Genomic DNA, 27,001 nt, shown 5'->3' with positions numbered 1-27,001 from the left:
GTTGCCCTAGAATTTTAACATGCTAATCATCTGCAAAATTGTGTTTTCAGATGTAATTCAGCACATCAAGACAAAAAGCACTCTTCAACAAAATTTACTTACTCTTATTAAGTAAAATAATTTATGAAAAATAAACTACAGACTGTCACTCTTTGGATCTCTCTCAATCTCTAGCCACTCAGCAAAGGTAGTCAGGTGGTAAAGCGGGACTTTCTACAGATACCCATGCCTGCATTATTTGCATGTTTAAACAGAGGCTGGCCTGTATTTGCAAACGCTGTTAGCAGCAAAGTCTGGTCTAGTTAAGACTTTCTGAGCATTCTGCCCCTTTTTAAGTTTCTTTGTAATAGACTGTCCCTCCATTCCCTTCACCATACCCTATGGACACTGTGGAGGCTCCATTTTGCCTTGTTTAAACTTGTGCCTATTTTGGACTGTTTTGTTCTCTTGTGGCAGTTGTTTTCAGTAGGGGTTATTTTGTCCACCCCGAGGACATCTAACAATGTCCAGAGACACTTTTGATTGTCACAATTTGAAGTGGAAAAGGGAAGTGAAGTGGTCCTCTAAGTATCTAGTGGGCTGAAGCCTGGGATGCTGCCAAGTGTCCTTAAAGCACAGCACAGCTCCCTCCACCCCAAGAAAGAATTACCAAGACTCAAAGGTCAGTAATACAGAGGCTAAGAACTTCTGCCTTAGGGACTTGAATCTAACAACTAACACACAAAACTAGGCAGAACCTGGTAGTTTGTAGCGAGGCAAAAGAAAACATGATGCTTTTGTCTTCCATGTCCTGGACAGTATTTTGTTTGTTTGTTTGTTTGTTTTCCCCTTCTTCTTGGCACCTTCCACTCCTTGCCTACTGTCCCGTGTTCTCTCTCCAAAAATAAAATATACTCTCAGGACAAAGTTTGATAAACTTGTATAAAAAAGTGACCAATTCAATGTTGTGCTAAGATTTTTTTTTTTTAAATCAGGAGCTAAACATTAGCCAAAAGGTTGAAATTTGGGTATTAGTATAAGAGATCTGTATAAGAGTTTTTATTTTGAGGATGTGGGCCTTCTCAAGAGCAACAATCCCTAGATGTGCTCTTTATTATGTGATATTATGCTATTCCTTTTCTGCTTATATTTCAGAGAGAACAACCGATGTCTGTTTATCTGTTGTTTTTCCTTGCTATTCTAGACAAATAAATAGCTACAGAAGTCTCTGTAAATAACCTTTTCCCTGTAGAAGGAAACATGTTTCTACTAACATGTCTTATCATGTAGAACTTGAAACACCGCTATATCTGACCTTTCAGAGACACGTCTATTTTTGAAAACCCTAGTGGGCTCCAAAGTCCATGTACAGACCAGTGAAGACATCCACTGAAGTTGAGGTGAGTTCCTTCTGTGCATACAGAGGACTCGATTTATTACCTATTCATAACTCCATCCAATATAGAGTTAAATTCTACCTGTCCTCTCTCCTTCCCTGGACTCTCTACTCTCACTCCCCCAAATAGACAAACATACAAAGCATGAGGGGGTTTAGAAAGGATCTGAAGCCAAGAGGCACCAGTCAAGAGCAAAAACTACTGAAAATAGGCCAGTCTTTGACATAAATACCCAAAGTTATGGGTTATTGTGCTAACTCAGTGGAAATAAGGCTTTTTTCCATCTCAGTGCACCAGAGTGCTATGACAGGCTCCCATGAGTAACGGAGTCTCACCACAACCATGATTCCCCAGGGGGCAGCCACATGCCCCTGGAAGAGGGGCACGCAGGCTTTTGCTACAGGAGCAGCAGTCTAACCCTTTCTCAGTAACCACGACCTCCTTTGATTATTTCATATCCATGAACTACCTACAGCCTTTATGCTTTTCCCCAGTTGTCCATGGTCCTTCCTCATGGTCCTATCTTCTCAAGAAATAGATGCAGAAATGCTGGTCAAGTTCAAGATTCCAAGTTCCAATCACATATCCACTATTTTCTAGACTGGTGACCTTTTTCTAGTCTCTTAACTGATTCAAAACTCCACTTTCACATTCCTAATGGGAGATAATAAAAATCTGCCTACTTCATAAGGTCCTTGTGAGAATCAAATGATTATATATAAAAGCTGTAGAGTAGTATATACTGCAAAACAATAAATTGTTATTCTGCTAAAGTATTCCAATTCAAACTCGGGAAATAAAGAGCACTCCTTTTATGATCATGTATAATTTAGAAGCAGAAAGACCTATGGGAAAAAAATGAAACAGATTTATTCAGGTATGGAAATTCATCATGGTGCTGACATTTTGGTCGAACCTAATATCCATGGTTACCTGTCTCGGAGAGCAATTTTGTAGCTTCCAGCACCTTCTCGGTATAAACTCCAGCTTCATAGTTCTCCATCTCAGCATTGATGATGTGTATGACTCGAGCTGCCCGGCCCCTGATGGCCCCTGCAGTCCGGTCCAGAGTGTCCACATCCCCCTCTTGAAGGGCTATCACGCACTTGTTCACATCCTCCAAGATATGATTTTCTGTGGAGAGGACATGTACTCGTTTATATGATTTTATAGCCCTGACACACTTAAAAACCTATTGAAGATAGATTCATTAACTCAAAATCCATCACCTCGTACATCTCAGTACATGTCTAATAATATTGAAGTTATATTTAAAGAACATAGTTTATAATTACAATAGTGGTTTGCAAATTTGAACATCAGCTGGAGGACTTATAGCATCATAGAGACTGCTGGCTGTCTCTCTCTCAGGGTTTCTGATTCTCTAGGTCTGGGGTTGGGCCCAAGAAACTGCATTTTTACCAAGTTCCCAGGTGATGCTAATGCTGCTGTTTTGAGAACCACCAACTTTAAAAATATCCCCTTCTTTGTTTCAATGTTTAAGATTTATTGGGTGAGCAGGTCTTTTAAGAGTGGTTGTGGCAGCAAACAAGAGTCACCATGTTTCTAGACATGGCCAGAGTCGCACATTGGGTTGGATCATGTTTTTATTAAGGAAACATTTAAAGGAGGCTTTACAATGAACAAATATCACCCATCAGCCTCCTAATGTTGTGTCATGCATAAGGTATATGCAATGGAAACTGATCGGGTGAAGAGGATCACAGAGTTCCCCACAATTGAAATACAATCCAGTCTGTGGCCAGTTTCCTCAGATTGGAGTCAAGGTCAGGGATCACTCTCCATCATCTTCCAAAGCAGAATCCAAGCAGGCAGGATGAGAGGCTTCCCTCTCCGCCAGCCTAGAGGAAACATACAATCTGGTCCCTTACAGTTTTGCAAGTGTTCAATTTCGTATTTCCCATGTCCAGTGTGAGATCTGTTATTATATCCCTTGAATATTCTTTAGAAACAGAATTCTAAGGAAATTTTCAAAAATTTTAGTACTCTGAGGAAAAATAAAGAACTTAAGCTGAAAATATACATACATGCACACACAAAATAGAATAATAGAACAAATTTGGAAGTAGTCTTAAGTAATTTGGTAACCCTTAAGAAATTATAACTATTCTGGGACTTCCTGGTGGCTCAGTGGTTAAGAATCCACCTGCCAATGCAGGGGACATGGGTTTGAGCCCTGGTCTGGGAAGATCCCACGTGCCATGGAGCAACTAAGCCTGTGTGCCACAACTACTGAGCCTGCGCTCTACAGCCCGCAAGCCACAACTAATGAGCCCATGCTCCATAACTACTGAAGCTGATGTGCCTAGAACCTGTGATCCGAAACAAGAGAAGCCACCACAATGAGAAGCCTGTGCACCGCAACAAAGAGTAGCCCCTGCTCGCCACAACTCCAGAAAGCCTGCATACAACAACAAAGACCCAACACAGCCAGTAAATAAAAATAAATAAATAAATTTATAAAAAAAGAAGTTATAACTATTCAATGAATAGTTAATACAGGACTAAAATGAGTGATCAGCTTGTTAAGAAGTTTCTAGAGCTAGTTTGATTTTTAAATTCCTAAAGAAGGAGAGATGGGAGGGTACTCAGTAAATCCCAGTCTCTACCATAGATCTCTCCTTCTTTCATTAAACCAATCACTCAGAGAAATTATTTGTTCTTATAGGACATTGGATAGAAAATTGCAAAGTAAAACATGTTTCATAAAGGAACATCTGTTTGACCTCATACAATATGATTTCCTCACTCAACTATTTATAAATTTCTTATTTCTACATTCTCTAATTCTTTAATTTCAAATAGAAATTAGAATAGAATAAGAAATGAAATGTTTAAATTTTAATATTTAGATATCTTAAACTCACAAGAAGTGGTACTTTCTGAATGCTGATATTTTCCTGAGAAAAAGAGAAAGACAGTTGTGAAAATATACTTCAAATTTTCATTTTGATTAAGGAACTTCTGAAACCACCTCTTTATGAGATCATGAAAACTCACCTAAAAGGACACCTTAGAAAAAAGGTTTACTCAGATGAAACTTGGCACAGGATTTTAAATACAAAAGTTTGATTCAACTAGGTCTCTCTTACTGCCCTGTTGGATTCCTCCAGAAAATTAAAATATGCCCCAGTTCCTGAAAGTGGGCAACTGAGAGGGTGTTCATGTCAAAAACAGGTGTTTTCCTTGAATAACATAGAATAAGAATAGGCATAACTACCATTTTTCTGTGCATAGTTTAAAGATGGAACTGAATGCAAAACAGAGGAATCTGTCAATTACATTAGATACTAATGTCTCTGGAATTAACAAAATTTAAAATTTAAGAAGCCCATTCATGAACTAATATCCTAAAATGAAGCGATAGTTTTAAAAAAAAAAACTAATTTCCAAACTAAAATATGCAACTAATTAATTAGGAGGCAAGAAAAAGAATATGTTTTTACAGGTATAACTACATTTGACCCTTGAACAACAGAGGTTTGAACTGCACAGGTCCATCTATACGTGGATTTTTTTCAGTAGTAAATACTATAGCACTACAGAGCTAAGGCTGGTTGAATTCACAGATGCAGAACTTCCCACATATAGAGCTCATTATAAAGTTATGCCCAGATTTTTGACTGTGTGGACGGAGGGTCAGTGCCCCACAACCCCAAGTTTTTCAAGGGTCAACTGTATACATTATTTGAAGGAGGCCGTGATGTCAAAAGCATTGCTTTTAATTGAATTGCTAACTAATTTGTTCAGTCGTTACTCACATTAATCATGTGTGAATAAAGTATTAATTTTATTAATTTGCAGTTTACCAATTGACTCAGTTTTCCTAATCAGTTCTTTTTTTTGAAAGGTTGAGATAGCTTACTTGGCATTTCCCAACTTTCCCCAATTAGAGGCACCTCTTTTATAAAAAAAATGAGTCACAATACCCTCATGATAGTAATTATAACTGTGAATGGTATATATGTAAAAGCTACCATGATAAAGAATGTTTTAAATAAATTTGCACTTTATTAACCTAAGTACCAATAATGTACTTGAAAAGAGCTATACTGTTCGTGTAGACATATTTTTTGATCAAAAGACCACACTTGATCTGTATACTGATTCCTGGACCACTTGTAATAATTTCTCCACTCCTAATCCCTACACTCTCAGATCTGGGGTTCACAAGTCTGGAATTACTCTGCTCTAGTATCTATCAAAAAGGGCAGTAAATTATTTGAAGGCAGAGTTCACACTTCATTCATAGTTTCATACCTGACAGCACCTTGCAGCAGGCAAAGAAGAAATCCTGAATAAATATGTCCATTTAAGAGAGACAATCAATTGTACGTTTTTACCCTAAGGTATTTTCAAGGGAAAGAATTCATTAAGTAAAGAGATAAAGTAATGATGTTCCAACTAGAAAATAACATAGAAGAGAAAGTAGTAATAAAAAGCACGTGTATTCCAGAGGTGATTCCATTGCTGGGATAAACCCCTTAGGTACTCTGGATGTTGTGCCCGGATATGAAGCATGGTTTTTAAACATCATAAAACATTCGACCGCAACATATTTTGTGATAAACTTCCTTGAATTTTTGCAACCTTACTATTTCAGAAAAGATGTTATTTTGTTAAAATATCACGGATGACCAAACTACTTGATTATTATAGGCTTTAAAGCTATAGTTTCTAATTTAAAAGCAAAGTTCAGTCTGTGAATTTTTTTAAGGAAACAAACTCAAGACCCTGGAGTCAAAACAAATAAATAAAAGAGGAAAAAGCGAACAAAACAAAACTTTTAGACATTATGGAATTGAGTTAATAGCTTTTTCAGATCTTAGATGCCTGCTATTTTGTGAGCCAGATCCAAGAATTAAACTGTCACATGGTTAATGCCAAGATACTCATTTTAAAACACTATTAAAAATTGTAGATTTTGCCCAGTGGGAAAAGTTTAAGTGTTCTAACACAGCCATTTCACGTTTTTATGAGCCTAGGCCACATCTGAAAATTGGTTTTGCTCCTGTAATGTTAATATTTAGCATCATTGCTCTCCAAACTTGTTGCATTGCATATGGACAAATTAAGGACACAAGTTTAGGTAGCATGAAAAAAAGAAAGAAAGAAAGGAAAGAAAGAAAGAAAGAAAGAAAGGAAGGAAGGAAGGAAGGAAGGAAGGAAGGAAGGAAGGAAGGAAGGAAGGAAGAAAGAAAGAAAGAAAGAAAGAAAGAAAGAAAGAAAGAAAGAAAGAAAGAAAGAAAGAAAAGACAAAACTATCCCTTAAAAAAATCTTTTTTGTTGTTGTTTTCAAAATGGAGTTTCCTGCCAGAATAGATATTCCCTTAAGAAGAAACTGATACATAAAGTGTCATTTATTTCATTCCAAAATATCTCCTGGGCCAAACCTGCAATTTACTGATGCAAATGTTCTGGCTTTAGCTCGGAGAGGAGATGAGAAGTAGTTTCCCCAACTGTTGGGCTGTATCCATAGTCTTCCAGCAGGACAAAGTGGGCTGTGTCATTATTTGTCAAGCCCATCTGTGGAAAGGTGCTGCCGCCTCTGATTGTCAAGTCCAAAGGCATGCTCCAGCAAGTCCTGCCAAGGCTGGCTCCCTGACAGGGCCTGTTCATTTTCCTGTCATGGCATGCTGCGGCACTTGTACCACTGGGGTTGGACTGCACAGTGTTATCAGCAGAAGCCAAAGCCTTTTCTTGTTGCTGGTAATAATGAGATGCACAAAGGAATGGCAGGGAGAAAGGTGGCAGAGAGGCAGGCCTGGTGGAGGAAAATTAAGAAGAGCTTTGCGCTATTGAAACAGTCTGAGATAAGACCTCCTCACCTTGCTTTTCTCTACCCTCAGAAATTTTCTTACATGCATTTAAAGAAAACAATGTGTTGGGAAAGTTTAAAGTTCTGAAATGATTCCACTTTGAAAAAGGTAGTATATGGATATTTTCTATTCATTTGTAGATAGAAGGGGAGCGGAGTAGGATTTCCAGGGGCTGTTAGGATTGCTGTGTGAGATTTGAGGCTGATCAGAGAGTCCCCCTGTGCCGTTCTAGGGACCCCGATAGTCATCCTGTGAAAGACTGACTAGAGACAAGAAAGATGCTCAGTCCTGGTGTCCATCCTTCTGTTCCCTACCACTCAAACCCCCAACATGCCTATCTAAACAATTTGTAAGCACCTTAAGAGAGATGAAGTTCTTGCATATCTTTTATTGTTGTTAGGACTCTCATCATGGAAGCAAAAATCCCAGCAATGGCAACACCTTGAATTCTTTATCAGCCAACCCCTGGAAATGGGTATGTTTAAATGAATAGTTGCCTTGATAAGTCATCAAAAACAAAGCTCCTTGGGAATGAAGAACAAGACAGGTTTCTGAAAGGGAAGAGATAGTGGAATGATGGTACCAGAGGGGAGGGCGAGGCATGAGGGTGTGGGGAAGGAGCTGCAATGAAAGCTGGAAACACCAAAGACAATTTCAATCTAGACTTACTGAGAACTCTATAGATTCTGCAAAGAGGAAAATCAGGATTTTAATTTCACCTCTGCAAGGTACCTACCTCTCAGTGACTTACTTTTCTCAAAGGAACACTCAGAATAGAGATACCTATCTTATAAAAATTTGATGTGAATTAAAGCAAATGGCAGAAAGTCAGACAAATTATAGACACCGAGCATGTGTTCACCCCTTTTTCCCATCTCCTTTGCCTGGACCTCCATGATTTCAAAGTTTACTTTTCCATCATCCATCAGATCTACAGCTTCGACTGTGCTGCTCTCAGACAAGCTTTCAACCCAAGCCCCTGGTGGGAATTCATTGTTGGTTTCTTGGTGAAAGGAAAGACTACAACTAGAGAAAAGTTTCCAAATACCCTAAGCCTCCCCGAGAGACCCCTTCCACGCTGTTGCCGACAGAGGCCCTGTCTGCCTGGATGCTACCAGCCGTGCTACAACCCTCTCAGACCTCAGTAAGTCCCGTCAAGGCCAGAGCACAACAGAGTTGGCAGGTGTGAGTTCCATACACCTGTGGGTAGAGTCAACACCTGGTCGATTTGAATTTTCAAGGATCACTTGGTTATTTTAATGCCTCTCAAGGAGGTTGAGGTTTCTGGCGACCTCCTCCCCCACGCCTCCCACAGAGACTCTTCTAGGTGAATTGGGGCAAATGTGTTTGGTCAAATGTGTTTGGAAAAAGGCCCATTAGCTGGCTGGTAGCCCAACTTTGAAATAGCATTGATAAACCCTGTTAAGGGTCAAATTGACTACATGGCTATTCAAACGGGCTAACATCCTTCAGTCTGGCTTCATTTACAAAGAAGAAAGTTACAATTTCCAGTGATGACTAGTTCTGTTTACTTTCTCTCACTTCCTTCCACAATCTCATGGTCAAGTGCTCAAAGCCTCAATAGTTCCCAAGTGCCTTCTAATGGATTCGTTCTGTGGCTAACATTTCTTCCCAGCTTATCACAAACCTGGGTAACTTCACGTATTGGGGAAAAAAAAAAAACCTTAACACAGTCAAATTGGAATAACTGACGGGTTTTTTGATTTTTAAACATAACCAATCTCATACCCCATACCCTTTTTTAGATAGATGATTCAGATACATCAAAGGCCATCTGATTTTAAAATCTCCAGGAACTAACAAGGAGCCTAAGTCTACTTAAATAATCTGTTAAGGTTTCTAATACCTTGATCAGAAATTGTGTTTTCATCTCAAATGCTTTGGCTCAGTGTCTCGAAATAGTGTGCATGGCAGAGAAGAATTTTCAAGAGGGTGTTACAATCACAGTTGCAAAGGTGCGTGAAAGCTCAAAGGGCCAAGGAGAGCCCTTGAAACACAGACCCATGACATCTCATTTTGTTCTCCCCCTTCAGCTGCCTTGTAAGGCGCCCATATGTGATTACCTGAGACAGAAAGGAAGTCATCCACTGAGGTGATGTCATCCACAGCCTCTGTCAGCACTCGGACCTGCTTTTCCCACTGGTCTTTGAAGACGTCCATGTTGTCCTGAGCAACTTTGCTCTGTGGCCGGGCAGCCAGTGTGAGCGCAGCATTGATGACCTATTTGTTAGAAATAATCCAAGAACATACTGACCACACTCTTCAAAAGAGGCACAAGCAGGTCAAAGACCCACTCTGGACCCTGCAGCTTCCACAGATAAGTGGGTTCTCAGTGTTTGGAGGGACAATCAAAACATGAAAGATAAAAGCAGGTTATCAACTCCTACTAGTTTTCCTTTGCTTTGCTTTTCTTCTTTCTTTAAGATACAGGTTTCAAAAGGTGTCTACTGGACAAAGCCTTTGTAGCACAGAGGTGGCAGAAATAGTACTCTTGTTCTACATACACAAGCGTATAATTTAGTGGTTGAGATAAGGTAGATAGGTACGGAGCATGTAAATAACAGTCCAAGATGAATAGAAGAAAGTCAGTAGGAGTGGAAAAGACAATAATCGCTACAGTAATTCTGAAGAGACTGGAGCAGGTAGAAGTTCTTTCTGAGAAAAGCAGAAACTTAAATGGCCTGTGAATGATGGGTAGCACTTTCCAGCGAGAGGAAAGAGGGCAAGGCAAGGAAATGAGTGGCATGAGGGCTGGGGCGTAGAAGGTCCCGAAACAGGCTTTGGAAACAAACTGAATGAGGCTTACCTGGGGACACAGGCTGTCAATCTGGGTGGCTGCCATCCGAACTAATTTCACCCCTTCCTCATTGTTGGAGATGGAACAGGCCAAATTGGCAACCTGTATTGAAGAGGATTTGCGTGAAAGTGATGTTGGGGCCAAGGGAAAATACACTGTTGCATGACCTTGTAACTTCCCTGGAGAGCACCCCATCCAGGAGAATCCTTTCACAAATGGGATAAAGGGGACTTCCGTGTTAAACCAAATATTACTAAGTTTTGTGCGAGTAGGCATTTCTGCCAGAAGAGCAAGGTGTTGATAAGAAATCATTACTTCAAGACTCGAGCACAGACAATAACGCATTTTAACTGGGTTCTTCTGAACTCTTTTCCCATCCATCTACACTCTCACTTGAACCCCCTAAGACTCATTATTGAGTGCAGAGCACTGTGATTTTGGCCACATCAGTACTAAATTCTGACCAGTGAGAGAGATGCCACAGGCAATGCTTTCAATTTAAAAGACTCATAGTAAACTTGACATTAGAGTCCGTTACCCCCAAAGAACCCACGATCCACCTGCCACAGTCTGTCAGGAAGATGCCAGTCCACCAGTAGTCAACTCAATTGCTTTCAGGTGCCAGGCAGATATGAGAAGTGTGTAGAAAAGACTGGTATAATCCAATAGGCAGTGGAAGAGTGTACAGCCAACTAGAACATGCAAGTCTAGCATAAAGGCATTCAAATTTGATATCTTAAACATACTATATCAGCCAAAACAGAGGAACTGCATTCAAGTTCCCAGGTCAAGCATTTCAATGTGTCATTCCTTGTCTTCAAGGAGTGAGAATTGGTAATACAAGGTCATATTGATTGACCAGGGTCAACAGCACACAAAACACTGATCAGTCCCATCAATCTGGTGTAAAGAAGGACAGGATGATGGAGATTAGAAAGGGCAAAGGAGAAGACAAGGGCTGCTCTCCAAAACCAGATTGCTTCCCTACTATGCCTTAATGCCCTGGGAGATTCAAATGTACTACGTGTGTGTATAGTTCTTAATGTGAAAGAAATATTAGTGTGGAGCAGGGAAAGGAGCACAGAATTGGAGATCGGGAGGCTCCACCACTAACCCATTCTGTAAGTTACATCACATTCAGAGTTCTGTTTCCTTATCAGCAAAAGGAGGTGGATAGATGGTAATATTAGGGATACGTTGAAGGGTGGCTGCAATAAATCATTAGTGCAAAGAATCCCATTTTGAAGCTTTTAAGGAAGAACACATTGTCTATTATAGTGAGAATACATACTATGAAAAACCTCAGATTGAGTTCTAGAAGTTATCATGTAGTTTTTTTACATTTTAGAGTTTACCTTTGATTCTTCAGGTAATTTTCACTGTTACTTAGTTTTCAAAGAGAAAGACAGATATGCCTTATTAAACCCATTCACAGGATACTAAATGCCCACGAGTGTGAGGAGGCTCCTCGGAGACAGAGCAAGAAAAAATAATGCAAGTTTTCAATTTCTTTTTGTTGTATCATATTGTCTCCTCTCCGCTGTTTTTTAATAACATTTATTTATTTATTTATTTATTTATTTTGGCTGCACCAGGTCTTTAGTTGCAGCACGCAGGCTCTTCACTGGGGCATATGGGATCTTTAGTTGAAGCATGCGGACTTTTAGTCGAGGCATGCAGGTTCTAGTTCCCTGGCCAGGGATCGAACCTGGGCTCCCTGCACTGGGGGTGTGGTGTCTTACCCACTGGACCACTGGGAAAGTCTCTCCACTCTGCTTTTCTATTAATCTTTGTTACATTTGTATTCTAGTGTATTCTATATTCAAAATGCCAGAATACATATGTGACATAGAATTGGTGCTCAATACATGTTTATTGAATTAAAGAAGCCTTTTAATAGCTTTTAAAATTGCATACAGTGATTTGAAATACATAATAAGTTAAAGATACTCTGAAAGATAAAGTTTTTAGTCCATTCATTTGGCTGGACAAATTTTCACATTACCTTCTAGCAGATATTTATCAACACCATGGAGCTAAACAACGGTTCCTACATTTTGGTCCATTATTTGAGTCCAGAACGCAGTGGCCCCTGTCCATGGTGGCATGAGGAATCAGGACGGTGTGGTGGATTTTCCAGAAAGATATATGTATTTAATTTAAAATTATATCTTTTAATCTTATATTAAATTCTTCCTATTTCTGCTGTTGAAAAACCTTTCATTTTATGAAATGATGATTTCAGATGATGGTTCTGTTTTCTCTTTGTCACCCTTGCTTGGTTCATGACAGAGACTTGAGGTCACACCTTTGCATTGCAGTAAACAACTGCTAGAGTTTGGCATATGACTCTATGTAAGGACAACAACATGAAAACTTTAAAATACTCCAGGAATCAGGTCTTGAGTAATATTTGCTCGCATCTTTGTAAGATGAAAAGTAAGAAAATACCAGCACTCTCAATGAGATAAAGGCTCTAAGCCAAGTATTCAATGGTTGTTGACATAAAAATATTTATACATAAGAAAGAGAACCATATATTATGTGTCTTTTGATGGAAAGACATAACACAACCTATGAAACTTGCTTGCCAAAAGGAACAACAACAACAAAACAAAACATGAAATTCATCACCCTTAGGATCAATTCTCCATTAACAGAAATCCAAGAGAAAAACATGTGAAATAAAACTATAATGCTGATAACTAGTGAAAAAAAGTCAGACCTTTGGGGATTCTGAATAGAACAAAGAAACTCTTGTATATACATCCATAAGTATTTATTTATTTATTTTTAATTTTTAAAAATTTTATTTATTTATTTATTTATTGGCTTTGTTGGGTCTTCGTTGTTGAGTTCAAGCTTTTCTGTAGTTGTGGAGAGCAGAGGCTACTCTTCCTTGCTGTGCACGGGCTTCTCACTGAGGTGGCTTCTCTTGCCGTGGAGCACGGGCTCTAAGCTCACGGGCTTCAGTAGTTGCGGTGCGTGGGCTCAGCAGTAGTGGCTCGAAAGCTCTAGAGCGCAGGCTCAGTAGTTGTGGTGCATGGGCTGAGTTGCTCAGTGGCACGTGGGATCTTCCTAGCCCAAGGCTTGAACCTGTGTTCCCAATCCCTAATGCATTGGCAGATGGATTCTTAACCACTGTGCCACCAAGGATGCCCCTACATCCACAAGCATTTAAATGAATTTTATAATGTACATATGTACATTATAAAACAATCAAAGAAATTTAAAGATTGACTAAATATTTGATGATATTAAGGAGTTAATGTTTTAAAATACCCTAGTTATACTTCAGTTATTTTATTAAAGGTGTGCACAGCTTTGTTATATATATATATATATACACACACACACACACACACACATCAAGATGCTTATGGATGAAATGGTACATTGGGATTTGCTTCACAGTTATTTAGGGTAGGGGAAATGGGTGGAGGTATAAAAAAATTAAGACTGGCTATTAGTTTATAATGGTTGAAGCTGGGTGATAGTATATGATGGTTCATTATATATGCTCTACTTTTGGATATGCTTGAAATTTTCCATGATAAAAAGCTTTTTTTTTTTTTAAGTAGTAACTGCAATCTATTCTATCACCAGCTCTGGTAAAATATTTTCTTGCACTTGTATGAATCTCAAGGGAGCCCAGTATAAGTCAGGGAGAAGCCTGAGTATGGTTTTGAGGTAAGGCTTACAGACAATAGAAAGTCCCAGTCTGAGCACAGAAGGGAATGCTCTAATGGCCTGTATAAGTCACAGAGGTGGCTCTCCAGACCACACAGTCTCCTGCACATGCTGGTGGCAGGTCCCCAGGCAGAAGCTGATCCTGGGAACACTGGGGCTGAGAAGAGCTGGGCTCCTGTGTGAGGGAGACGCCAATCAGTAACTTCCACATTGTGATAAAAACAGCAATAACCACAACCTTTTCTTTGTGTATCTTCTGAAACGTGTCTTCATCCTTTGTTTAATAAACTCTATTATGGCTCAGACCTAATGCGGGAACCTCAATGCCCAACAGAATCATCGTAGAGGAACAGTGCTAGCAGCTCTTAGCCAAAACAAAGAACTGGCGACTCCCAATAGTTCTTCAATTATTTATTCTCTTTAATTTACTATCTGTAGATCCTAAAGCCTGGCAGCCTCCACTCTAGAATGTACTCCTGCTGTTTAAGTCCACTTAAAATCAGAACTTCATTTACCTTATATTGTATTCTACAGCATTCGCAAGCTATTTCCAACATGATGCTAAGGATTTCACTATCTCCAAAGGTAAGTTTCTGTATTTTAAATTGGTCATGGACTCAGTCCAAATTTCTATGTTCCTTATTTTCCTTTAGCCTGCCTTTGTGCTTCTCACTGGATCCACTGACATCATGGTGACTCTGAACATGGTTTTATGTGTTGTAATTTTGAGAACTCCAGCAGCAAACATTAAGTTTTAGTCTCTAGGCAGCTCCCCATCCATAATGCAGCTTGAAATGCTAGTGAGCATTTCAACACGAGTCCAAGACAACTGCACACAGTAGGTACATAATGATTGATTTCAACTACTTGTTTTTTAACTACAGCTCTTATGTTATGATATCAGAAACTCTTGGGGCTTCCCTGGTGGTGCAGCGGTTAAGAACCTGCCTGCCAATGCAGGGGACACGGGTTCGTTCCCTGGTCCAGGAAGATCCCACATGCCACAGAGCAACTCAGCCTGTACACCACAACTGCTGAGCCTGCTCTCTAGAGCCTGCAAGCCGCAACTACTGAGCTCGCGTGCCTAGAACCCATGCTCTGCAACAAGAGAAGCCACCACAATGAGGAGCCCATGTACCACCACAACTAGAGAAAGCTTGTGCACAGCAATGAAGACTCAACACAGCCAATTAATTAATTAATTATTTAATTTTAAAAAACTGGTGAAATAAAATTTCCTATTTTTCAAATCACAATATTTTCTTCTTTAAAAAAAACAATTTAGCATGATAGTCTCCCTAAGGGGTGGAGGAGGGGAAGGGAAGAGCTGACTGGAATCATTAGACATTTGAAAAACACTAATTAGAGTAAAAAAATGAACAATAGACCATTAATAGATGAGCGTTATGAGACGGCAAACTAAAATTGAGTGACATGATTATATTTACTAGAATTTTGAAACTTGCTTGAATCAACTAAACAGGTAACATTTACGGGCTGGTGCTGGCCTCTGCTTTCCCCACTCTTGAAATGAATTTACAGCTTAGCTCAGGCAACAAGAGTCAGTTGCCTTCCTGAGAGCTTAGGAAACAATAGTCTATCATTAACTATTAAATGTTGGGCTGTTTAGATTGATTTGTGATTTCTGAAAGTGACTAGGCCATGAGTTAAAGGTGGCATGGCTCCTTGGTGAGCTAATTGTACTGAATTTCCCAAGACTCTCTCAGGAAAGGAAGCCCTCCTCCATGACTTCTGAGAGCATAATGGATTTGGGGAAGTCAAAGCTGAGAAGACTGGGCCAAGAGTTCTATCTTTGACTTAGTGCCTTAAAAACTGGTTATCTTGGGGGAAAGAAGGAAGCTTAGCAGCCTTAGCTAAGTTGCATGCTGCTGACTACAAGAGCTTTAAGGGTTCAGAAAAGAAAGGATCAGTACTCCTGGCTGGGAATTAGTAAACACATCATGGAGAGGTAAGATACTCATCTAATACTTTTCTGATTGCCCGATTAGCACAATTTTCTGGATGCTCAAAGACTATGATATTTTTTGCTCTTCTGGAGGCACACTGTACAAATAGGTGAAACAAACAATAATATCATTGCAGTTTTAGAAAGACAATAAACTAGCAGGGAGAACTGATGCTGATTCTCCTAAGCAAGTAACTGGCTCCTTAAATAGAATCTGTACAATTGGCGTTCATTCCCGTACACTTAATCATCACCTTCGCTGACCGAAAGCAGAGTAGAGATATTCCATGAACAATGATGGCAGAGTTAAAATTGACAAACTCAGAAACGCATGGAGCCTTCATAAAAATACACTGTGACAATTTAAATGCAAGATGGTTTTAATCGAACACACACACCAAAAAACCCTGCACAGCTCAAAGTTCTTGATGGACAGAATATTGTAGTCATCAAATTTGTGTTTTTTCCCCTTATTGTTGATTTATTTTATTTTATTTTTTATTATTTCTATTTAAATTTTTATTGGAATATAGTTGATTTAAAATGTTGTGTTGGGGGACTACCCTGGTGGCACAGTGCTTAAAAATCCACCTGCCAATGCAGGGGACATGGGTTCTAGCCCTGGTCTGGGAAGATCCTACATGCCCCAGAGCAACTAAGCCCGTGTGCCACAACTGCTGAAACTGGGTACCTAGAGACTGTGCTCCGCAACAAGAGAAGCCACCACACTGAGAAGCTCGCGCACCACAACGAAGAGTAGCCCCTGCTTACCGCAACTAGAGAAAGCCTGTGTGCATCAATGAAGACTCAACACAGCCAATAAATAAGTTAATTAATTAATTTTAAAAAATGTTGTGTTAGTTTCTGCTGGTACAACAAAGCAAATCAACCACACGTATACATATATCCCCTCTTTGTAAAGTTCTTCTCCCATATAGGTCATTACAGAGTATTGAGAAGAGTTCCCTGTACTGTACTGTAGGTTCTTGTTGGTTATTTATTTTATATATAGTAGTGTGCATATGTTAATCCCAAACTCCTAATTTATCCCTCCCCCCACCCCAACATTTCCCCTTTGGTTCCCCTTTGGTTACGGTAAGTTTGTTTTCAAAGTCTGTGAGTAGTTTCTGTTTTGTAACTAAGTTCATTTGTATCATCTTTTTAGATTCCACATATAATTGATATTATATGATACTTATCTCTGAGAAGCATTTGGTTTTGGGTGGGCATCACATACAGATACAGTCTCAAAATGCCATAGTCTTGTTTGAACACTTACAAGAAAAGCCGCAATACCTGGAAGACGGTTCCTTAACTAGACATTAAAAATCTCTGCTAATACAGTATTTAGGTATTTAACTCTAAAGAGATATGAGGTGCATCAGAAAGACAAGAACATTTTCTTCTTTTCTGGTCCTGGAAATCAAATTACATTTTTAAATATTTGCAGTTCTGTTCAGTTCCAGACACTAGCACATATTCAGTGCATTCAACCCCTAAACACTTTATCATTTCATTAATTTTTACAGCTTTAGGTATCATATGGGTGTTTTAAGAAGAGCATACTATTGAAATAAAGCAGAATAGCAATTCGGAGGGTTATAAAGCACTTGCTTCTCATGTTAATACTTCATTATAATCATAAATTTGGGGATTAAATGAACTTATTTACTATTAAAAGGGAATTTATGGAATTTCCAATAACTGCAGTCACACGGTCATATAAAACCATCAGGAGAAGAGATGACACGGCAAATTCCAGGCAAATGTTCTTCTCTGTGATGACCACAGCACTGAAGACAGCTATGGTCTCAGTCTGAAGATGTATTCAGTTTCCTGCACTGATATGATTAGGACACAAAATGGTGTTAATATATACATGCCTGTCTTACACAGAATTTTAAGGTTTCTACAAAACATACCTCCTGTATTACAGATGCAGAATTTTTTAATTCAGTAAGAGACAAAACAGTACACTTCCCAGAACTCTTTGAGATGCAAGACAGAAGCAGCTGATGTTATGCCAAAGGGATTCAACTTTAAGAAGGTGATGAACTTCCACAGCGATGAACACAGGAGGAGATTTAGTGACCACCTCACAGCTTGATTGGAGGAGAGCCCGAAAGGTCTGGCTGCCCCAGAAAATGTTTGCAGCAGTGTCTTTCTTTCACGCTGAGACATTATGAAATCCTTTTAAAATGTAGGGGCCTCAGACTGAGATGAGTTTATCAACCTGATTACCAGTAACTGAGGTTCTGAAGGACTGAGGAGGCTTAGACAACGGGGATAATTTGATCAGGGAAAGATGGCTCAGGAGAGCTTGGCATCTGGGGGCAGCATGAAGACATGGGGGTGGGAGGAGAAAACGAGAAATACTTTTTCTTGCTTTTGTTTTAAAGGACCTCACTAAAGCATCCAATACTCTTGATTATTCCACATATTTTAATTTTTAAAAATCATATGATAGTCAAAAGCCTGCACTCTGGAGGCAAGCAGACTGGGGTTTACATTTTGCCAGCCAAAAAAAGGTGTTTTGCCTCTGTGAGCCTCAATTTTTCAACAACAAAGCAAATTGGTACTCACAGATATAGAGAACAAACTAGTGGTTACCAGTGGGGAGAGGTAAGGTGGGGAGGGGCTAGGTAGGAGTAGGGGAGTAAGAGGTACAAACTATTAGGTATAAAATAAGCTAAAAGGATATATTGTATAACAGAAGATATAATCAGTATTTTATAATATCAATGAAGTATAACCTTTGAAAATGTGAATCAGTATATTGTATACCTGTAACTTATATAATATTGTACAACAACTATATTTCAATTAAAAATGCTTCTAAGTTCATTTGTATCATTATTTTAGGTTCTGCATATAAGCAGTATCATATGATATTTGTCTTTCTCTGTCTGACTTTGTATAAGAAACAGACTCACAGACCTAGAGAATGAACTTATGGTTACCACGGGGAAACAGTGAAGGAGAGGGATAGATTGGGAGTTTGAGATTAACATGTACACACTGCTATATTTAAAATAGATAAGCAACAAGGATCTACTGTAACAATAAATGCTTATAAAAACAAGCAAACAAACACACTAGTGGTAAGGTTGAAATGAAAAATGGTTAGAGTTCTTCCTAACCCAGTACCCAGCAAGGATTTGACAGATATTATTTTCATTCTGTGTGTTTTACTGAAAGGTCACTATAAAATAAATATTTTAATAATACTAGTCACTGATGTATTCAGCCATTCAAATACTGAGTACCTTAGATGTGCCATACACTGCAGATACACAGGTGATCAAGTTAAGTATGATTTATATTCCCTAGAGAAACATATTTAAATTAGACAGGGCTTCCCTAGTGGCACAGTGGTTAAGAATCCGCCTGCTAATGCAGGGGACACGGGTTCCATCCCTGGTCCCGGAAGATCCCACGTGCCGTGGAGCAACTAAGCCCATGTGCCACAACTACTGAGCCCATGCTCTACAGTCTGTGAACCACAGCTATTGAGCCCACGTGACACAACTACTAAAGCCCGTGCACCTAGAGCCCGTGCACCTAGAGCCCATGCTCCGCAACAAGAGAAGCCACCGCACTGAGAAGCCCACACGCCACGACGAAGAGTAGCCCCCGCTCTCTGCAACTAGAGAAAGCCCACGCGCAGTGACAAAGACCCAATCCAGTCAATAAACAAATAAATTAATTCATTAATTAACTAATTAAAAATAAATTAGACAAGTCAACACGTTTTTACAAATCATGCTGATTACTACAAAGGAAAGAACACGAAGGCAGTGATAGAGAGTAACGGGAAGACAACTTCATGTGTGATCATTGCATCCTTCAGGTATAAATTTTAAAAAGTTACAATCTCAGTACATACCCTTTCGTTACTGTTTAATCTCTTATACCACAAATATTTTCCAGTGTCTATGTACTTGTAGTTAATTTTTTATAATTGAGTGAAATTACGAAATGTTTTTGCTTTATTATTTGGCAAGTCCATTCCCTGTTGCCATACATCTAAAGGACTCTCCTATGTTTGCTGTTACCAAAAACAGAGTAACATATATCTTTAGGCATCCAGGTTTTGCTCCTGTCAGAAGTGGACATTCTGGGTCAGGGAAACAGTTTTGGCACTTGTTTGTGTGTTGCCACGTGCTTGCTGAAAGGTCCCCAGCAAGGCATGATTCACGAACTCTCCCGTGTTACCAGCATTGGTCCTACACTCCTGGACACTGTTCTCCTTGCCTTCTCAGCCACCACCTCATCTGAACCCCTTTCCAGCCTTCGTTCTACAAACCGCAAGTGTAAATGAGGATTGCTTAAAAAGTCACTTCATTTTCCCAGCTAGACTGTAAATTCTTGTAGGACAGAGGCCTTCACTACACCTAGAACATAGCTGTCTGTGATCACGGGTACTCAAGTCTAATTTTTTGAATTTACTAAATCCCGCAAATTCCCTTTACGTGGCATAAAGCAGAACACCATTCAACTTGTCATAACCTAGCCATACCTAGGAGGGCCCCAAGTTCTACAATCTGGAGTTGGGAGCAACTAAATGGTATCTGTGCCATCCTTTCTGCGGTTTATCATCAAATCGGCATTTAGAAGGTAAGACCAAATGAAACTTATACAACATCCTGCCACACGGTGCCGGGAAGTGGTTTCTTCCTGGTCCCACCAGTCTTCGTACCTTTGCTGGTACTTATACACCTCTGAGGACACAAATCTGCATTGCTAGGGCTCCTCAGGGATGCAGAACTGCCTGTGCTCTCAGGTACACGCACACCACTAGCAAATGCTGTTTGCATGCCTCTGCCCAAATTAAAGCGATCAGTCTACCCTGGTGACTCTAATGAAGGTAGTCACCAGGTCACGTTCATGAACAAACGGATGTGCCCGCTTTGTAGCTGAATCACTCAGCATAAATCTATACCCTTCATATATAAAAACCTCAGTGGCTTAAAATAATGCAATAAAGCATCACCTAATGCTTTCTTGATGCTTGCCCATCAATAATGGGGTTGCAAAATTTAAAAAAAAATTTTAAAAGGGGGCTTCCCCAGTGGCACAGTGGTTAAGAACCTGCCTGCCAGTGCAGGGGACATAGTTTCAAGCCCTGGTCCAGGAAGATCCCACATGCTGCAGAGGAACTAAGCCCATGAGCCACAACTACTGAGACTACGTGCCACAACTACCAAAGCCTGTGCACTGCAACTAGTGAAGCACATGCGCCTAGAGCCATGCTGTACAACAAGAGATGCCACAGCAATTAGAAGCTGCAATGAAGAGTAGCCCACCTCTCTCTGCAATGAAGTGTAGCCCCCGCTCTCAGCAACTACAGAAAGCCCGCACACAGCAACGAAGACCCAATGCAGCTAATAAATTAAAAAAGGGAAAAAATGTGGTTGTGTGAAAAGGATAGGAGAGACTTAGCATGTGTTATCTAAAATCACTGGCCTTCTGGGATTTTGTTTTCTCCATCCGTTTACTGAAGAATTAAATTATTACCCTCCACTACTATTTGGTTTCTGAGTCCCACGTAAGTAAATGAAATATTAACTTATTTCCAGTGAATAAAACATGTTGACCTTCATATATGTGAGATGAATCTCCACTGCCTGTGAGTGTGGCCAGAGCTCCAGGTTCTGGCTGTAGCAGTGAAGAAGGGATGCAGTGAAACACCTGGTCAGTGGCTGATTGTATCAGGAGTCAGGGAAGGTTTGAAGATCCAGAAAACAAATGAGTACAGCTACCCTCTGTAGCCTGGTCTGAGACATTTCAAGATGACAGGTGGGGGCGGGGTGGAGCCAAGGCCATAACCACGTTGAGGAGGAGGCACTCTCCCCATCCTAACCAGTACCAAACCCGTGAATTCAGTCCTCTTTGCACAGGATTCCAACTTGATGATGAAGACAGAAGTCCCTACTTCCTCCACTTTATACCCCAGGGTTTGTTTGTTTGGTTGGTTGGTTGGGTTTTTTTTGGGGGGGAGGGGGCAGGTGCCTCCACCAACTAAATACTTAGCAATCAGCCAGAGTTCAATTCAAGGTTCACGTGTCCCTGAAGACATCACATCCACACTTGCCAATAAAAATAGATCTCTCTTCTAAACCTCTTCAAGCTTATGACCTGCCCTACTGGTGGCTACTTACCACAAACTATTGTTTAATTCACTATTTGTGGTACGTGCGGAGGGAGGGATGAATGGATACACACATACAGAATCAGATACACAGATACACATAGAAATTGTGCATCATCAATTACATTTCAGCCTCCATGAGGATAATGGTTGTGTTTTATTCATCCTCGTGGCCCCTCTGGTTTCCTGTACAAGATTTCACACACAACAGGTATGAATGTGGTCCCAGGGCAGGCTCCCTATCCTGGATGTTTTCTTATCTCCTGCCCCCACCTGCACTTACCTCTATTGAGTCCTATACCATCTTATCAACAGTAACCCAGCAAAGGATGATAATTGATCAAAGTATTCACTAAACTAATATTTTCCTCTCCTAGAGAAAATATTCTCTAATATATTCCTTTTAATACAACAGCTTAACCCAATTGTGATATTCCCAAGTCCTGAAGAACTTCAAGGAAAAATGTACAGTGTAGAAACTTCAGTATAGGGACTTCCCTGGTGGCGCAGTGGTTAAGAATCAGCCTGTCAATGCAAGGGACATGGGTTCCATCCCTGGGCCGGGAAGATCCCATAGGCCACGGAGCAACTAAGCCCGTGTGCCACAACTACTGAAGCCCACGTGCCTATAGCCCGTGCTCCACAACAACAGAAGCCACCAAAATGAGAAGCCCATACACCGCAACGAAGTATAGCCCCAGCTAGCCACAACCAGAGAAAGCCTGTGCGCAGCAACAAAGACCCAAAGCAGCCAATAAATAAAGAAGTTATTAAAAAAAAAAAAAAAAGAAAGAAAGAAACTTCAGTGTAAGCTCTTAGGGAAATATTTAAGGATAGGGAGTTTTCTATAAGCTCTGTCATCTTTATCTAAAATTTATTCTGTCTTTTCTTCCTCTGCCCACATGTTTTTGTAAATAAAGTCTTACTGCAACACATCTTTGCCCATTCACTTACATATTGTCTGTGACTGCTTTTGCACTACAAGGGGAGAGTTGAATAGTTATGATAGAAACCACAGGACCCACAAGCCAAGAATATTTACTATCTACCCCTTTACAAAAAAAGATTGCAAAGTTCTAGTTTCGGTGAGAACCTGGGCAGAACAAAACCGTCAGTTTTATTAGACCTGTCAAATATGCCAAAGCATCTTCATAGCAGGAAATGGAAAAGCTCTCAAACTGTGGTATTTATGACACAAGCGTCATCAACAAAATTAAGTAGGTCAGGAAGGGGGCACCTCCATAGCCTATAAAACCACATGCCCCGCCCAGCTCTGTTTAGCAGTGTTAAATTTTGAGATAAAAATAATAATAAAATAAAAGTAAAAGAAGAATGGAGAGTTGGAAAGAGAGGGGAACAGACAGCAAGAATGACTTCTAGAATGTTCTCCACTCCCCACGCTGAATTTGCTGGTGAATAGAGGCAGAAGAAGCACATGCGAGTCAACAATGCCACGTGGCTTACCTCCCCGTGTAGCGCCATCAGCCACCCCCCTCCGATGGATCACTCTCCACTCTCTGGGCTTCTTTGAATTAACCGAGATGATCAATTTTGCAGCCTCTCATCTATGCTTATAACCTCCTTAAACATCTACTTCATCTTTAATTACTCCTGCTCCACCTAACCCCTTGCAAGTCTTTACCCTGGGCTTCAGCAGTCTGCACAGGTAGCCCGATCAAAGACCTAGAGCATATCTAACAGAAGGTACTGGTCCTCCCTGGGGCTCCTTGGCAGTAACCTGTGCCAGATCACTGCAATGGGCACTGTCTGGAGGAGAAACCCCGGAAACCTGTTTCACAACTTCAGAGGGCTTCCAAGTGAACTAGAGCAATGGTGTATGCGGATGCGGGAGATGACCTGACTCTGACCCTAGGCTACACAAGCGAAGAGACTGAAGAAAAGACCTTCAAACCAGACCCATATCCTTAGCAGCGCCCTTCCAGCCCTCAGGCATCTATAAAAAGTCTTCCTCATCCTATCTTCATTGCCTCCCAGCATCTTTCCAGGCTCAGTCCTTCAAATCTGCTTGCCCCCTTTTCCCTGTCTTCCATTGCTAGCTCTTTCTTCATTTCAGATCTCTTCTTGCATCCTTCCCTAGATTCTCTCGTGAAGTTTCAATTCTTCCCTTAGTGTCGGAGTCCCAGTCCCAGCTTGTGTGAGTGCAGATCAGAGTTCCCCTTTTCTAAGGCTTATCCCACCCATTTCCATGCCCAAACCAGCTGACAGTCCAGGTCCCACAGTCATCACAGAGGAGACAGTGAGATTTCAATGTCTGCTCTGCCTCCTGCTCATTCTACAATGTAAACGAAGCCATCCACGCGTAGCAGCATGCTCTGAGAGTCTCCAAGCCCCCCTTCCCCTTCCACGTGTTTACACTCATCCTTCTACTTCCTCTACCTGCCGCCTACTCTGGCTCTGATACCTGCTGCAAGTCCTTTGTATAACAACACTTATGGGTATTTTCCCCTGGCTATCCAACATCATCAGCACAGTGCATACACTCTCCCTCACTTTCATCATAACTGCAGCTATGATAGTTTTTTCTTACCTCTGTCCTATGTGACACACACACAGCCAAACCCTCCTGATTTCATTGATAACTAAAGCTTTTACAAAGTCCCTCCCAAGGTGGAGAGTCCCGTGCGGAGTGCCCTGCATCCCTTCCTTCTATGGGCCACAAGCCCCCACCAATACTTGCAAACATACCAGTGCTTTGCTCAGCTTTGAAAATGAGCACATCTCTATGATGCCTATAGAATAGGACAGAGCTGTGCCACAAGGAGAGCAGCAGAGTTATCTCACATGACCTGGGAACCATCTCTGAAAGGGCCCTGCCACACGGAGCCCCTGTCTTCCAAGGTGACCTTCAAGAAGCCACCTCCACCTTGTTAGGCAATAGATGCCACCATCACTGTCCAGCGCCGTGGCCAGGCTTGGACCCCAGATGCATCCTGCTTTCAACTGCATGCCCTCAGGAGACCACAGCCACGTCTCGATGGAAGGAGCAGCTGTGCTTGCAAAAGCGCATGTCAGCTCCTAGCCAAGGTCATGCTCAAAACCAATGCCCGAAGGAACAGATTGAGCCCCACAATGCCCTTCACGTGTGCCTCAGCTTAGCGACTTTCTACAAAACAAACGTTTTTGCTGTCATCCTCAGTGGGTCACCCTTTTCCCTAGCTGAATCAGTCGTCTAGGTGAATGGCCAGTCAGCCTGACATTTAATCTGCTATGTAATAAAGCTAAAGACAGCCTTCTGATGAAGAATCCCAGAGAAAATCACGTCATGAGGAAATTCTATGCATCTTGTTTCTGTGTAGCTTTCTGCTTTCCAGGCTAGCTGTTTATCTAACTATGGCCTTTAGCCTCAAATAGGTTCCACATTTTTTCCCCCATGGGTTCAAGGTTTAACAAACATACTCAATGTGGAAACACCAGTAAGATTGTGTGTGTACACACAGAGAAAGGGAGAGAGAGAAAAAGAGCTATGAAGGTGTTTGGGGCTTTTCATCGATGAAAATGCTCCTTGTTAAGTAAGTGATGATTATAAGCATTATTTTAACACTCCCCGAAGCTTAGGGAAATTTCTAACTTTTGAAGGGCTTAATACCTATAATTCACAGTAGAATATATTATACATACAGATACGTAGGTGTACATTTTTTCATTGGCAATATTTAGTGATGAAATATGAGTAACAATCTATGCCCATGGGCCACATGTACACAGTGGCTTGTTTTTATATGGTCTTCAAGTTAAGAATGGTTAATGGGAGACAGCATCTGTTCCACAAAGCTTAAAATATTTACTACTCTTAATAAAAGTTTGCTAACCCCTTGAATATGGTACATATGTGGGTGTTTGTCAGCTTATTGACCAGGATGTGAATGGTGCCAAGTACCCCTTTCCTGAAAGTCTTTGCCTCTGTTCAGTGAGGCTGTTCTGTACTCTTAGCATCTCCTAAGGTCTTCTCCAGTGACATTCTGCAAAGGCAAGGACCTTTTTATTCCTTATTCTTTCATGCATTTATATTCACCTAAACTCACCATATCATTCATCATTTCACCAGATTCAACTTTTCTAAGAATCCAATCTATCCTCAAGGACTAAGGAGCAGCTAAATTTGAGACTGTTCCAAAGAATGCGTCCAAGACTCCTAATGGAATTCACAAAGAATCAGTGCAAAGAGCACGTTGGAGGCAGTAGGTCTAGAATATGGGCAAAACTCCCAAAGGGTTTACTCGGGAGAAAACAGCACTCTTTCGGATGAATGTGTTCTGTGTGGGGGTGCCAGGACACATTAGATCCAGAATAAAGCCTAAAGAGTGGAATCTGGCCCACTACTCCAGAGTGAGAGATTATGAGGTGGAGATTAGCTCTTCAAACCATTGTCCACAGGCTAACACACTTGTTTTGCCTTCTTTAAAGAAAACAAAAATGTATCCCCATATCATTATTTTTTGCAAATCTATGCAAGTAAACAGGTTTTTTGAAACACTTTTAATTAGAGAGGCCAAATTACTATCATCATTCATGAATATTCTGGGTATGAGTGAAACCCTGTGATTTGACACCAAAAGCACATTTTCCTGGCTACTCATGGTGCTAAAATCAAGTGGGTCACATTTTTCGCAGATTCTTTCCCCTAAATGCAGACATCTGCATAAACAATGACCATCTTCTGTTACCCTCCACCCCTCAAAGTTATAAGGGTGACAAGAGGAGGATAAAATTCACATAGGTCTTCACACCTAGGATTCTTAAGGAAGTTTACATTCAAGGGAATCCTGGGTACCTGAACAGTGCTTAAGATAGGTTCAACGTTTCTAATTTCATTCACAATGCTTAGAAAAATACAAGAAGAGTTAAATGTGTGAGTATTAATTGTGCCCTTTCCTAAGAAGATTTACGTGCATTTTCTCATTATGCCCTCACAAAACCCATTATCATTCTCATTCCATAGATGAGGAAACTGAGGGCCATGGAGGTTCAGTAGCTTCCTCATGGTCACACAACAGAAAGCAGGAAAGTCAAATTTGAATTCTTGCAGACTAACTCTAGAGTATATTCAACAAAACCCAACATGATGCTTATTTACTGCTCACCACAAACCTTAAAAACAGGTAACAGTTTGTTTCCATTTTACAGATGATGAAAAATGAA

The 27,001-nt window shown here is 40.5% G+C and overlaps 1 protein-coding gene across 2 annotated transcripts in view; it reads right to left on the bottom strand.

Moving 5' to 3' along the window:
- CTNNA2 (catenin alpha 2) overlaps nt 1-27,001 on the bottom strand; it is a 1,170,309-nt gene that overhangs the window by 88,381 nt on the left and 1,054,927 nt on the right. For both annotated transcript variants that reach the window (XM_057742313.1, XM_057742314.1), the window contains exons 10-12: nt 10,044-10,136; nt 9,301-9,457; nt 2,310-2,510 (exon numbers count right to left, since the gene is read on the bottom strand). In XM_057742313.1, coding sequence (XP_057598296.1) covers nt 2,310-2,510; nt 9,301-9,457; nt 10,044-10,136 — 451 coding nt within the window. The remainder of the gene's footprint in view (nt 1-2,309; nt 2,511-9,300; nt 9,458-10,043; nt 10,137-27,001) is intronic.

Source organism: Hippopotamus amphibius, chromosome 7 (genome assembly GCF_030028045.1).
Source record: "Hippopotamus amphibius kiboko isolate mHipAmp2 chromosome 7, mHipAmp2.hap2, whole genome shotgun sequence".
NCBI classification, from domain to species: domain Eukaryota; kingdom Metazoa; phylum Chordata; class Mammalia; order Artiodactyla; family Hippopotamidae; genus Hippopotamus; species Hippopotamus amphibius.
Note: the sequence above shows the minus strand (reverse complement) of the source record. Positions and strands in the feature narration are given on the sequence as shown.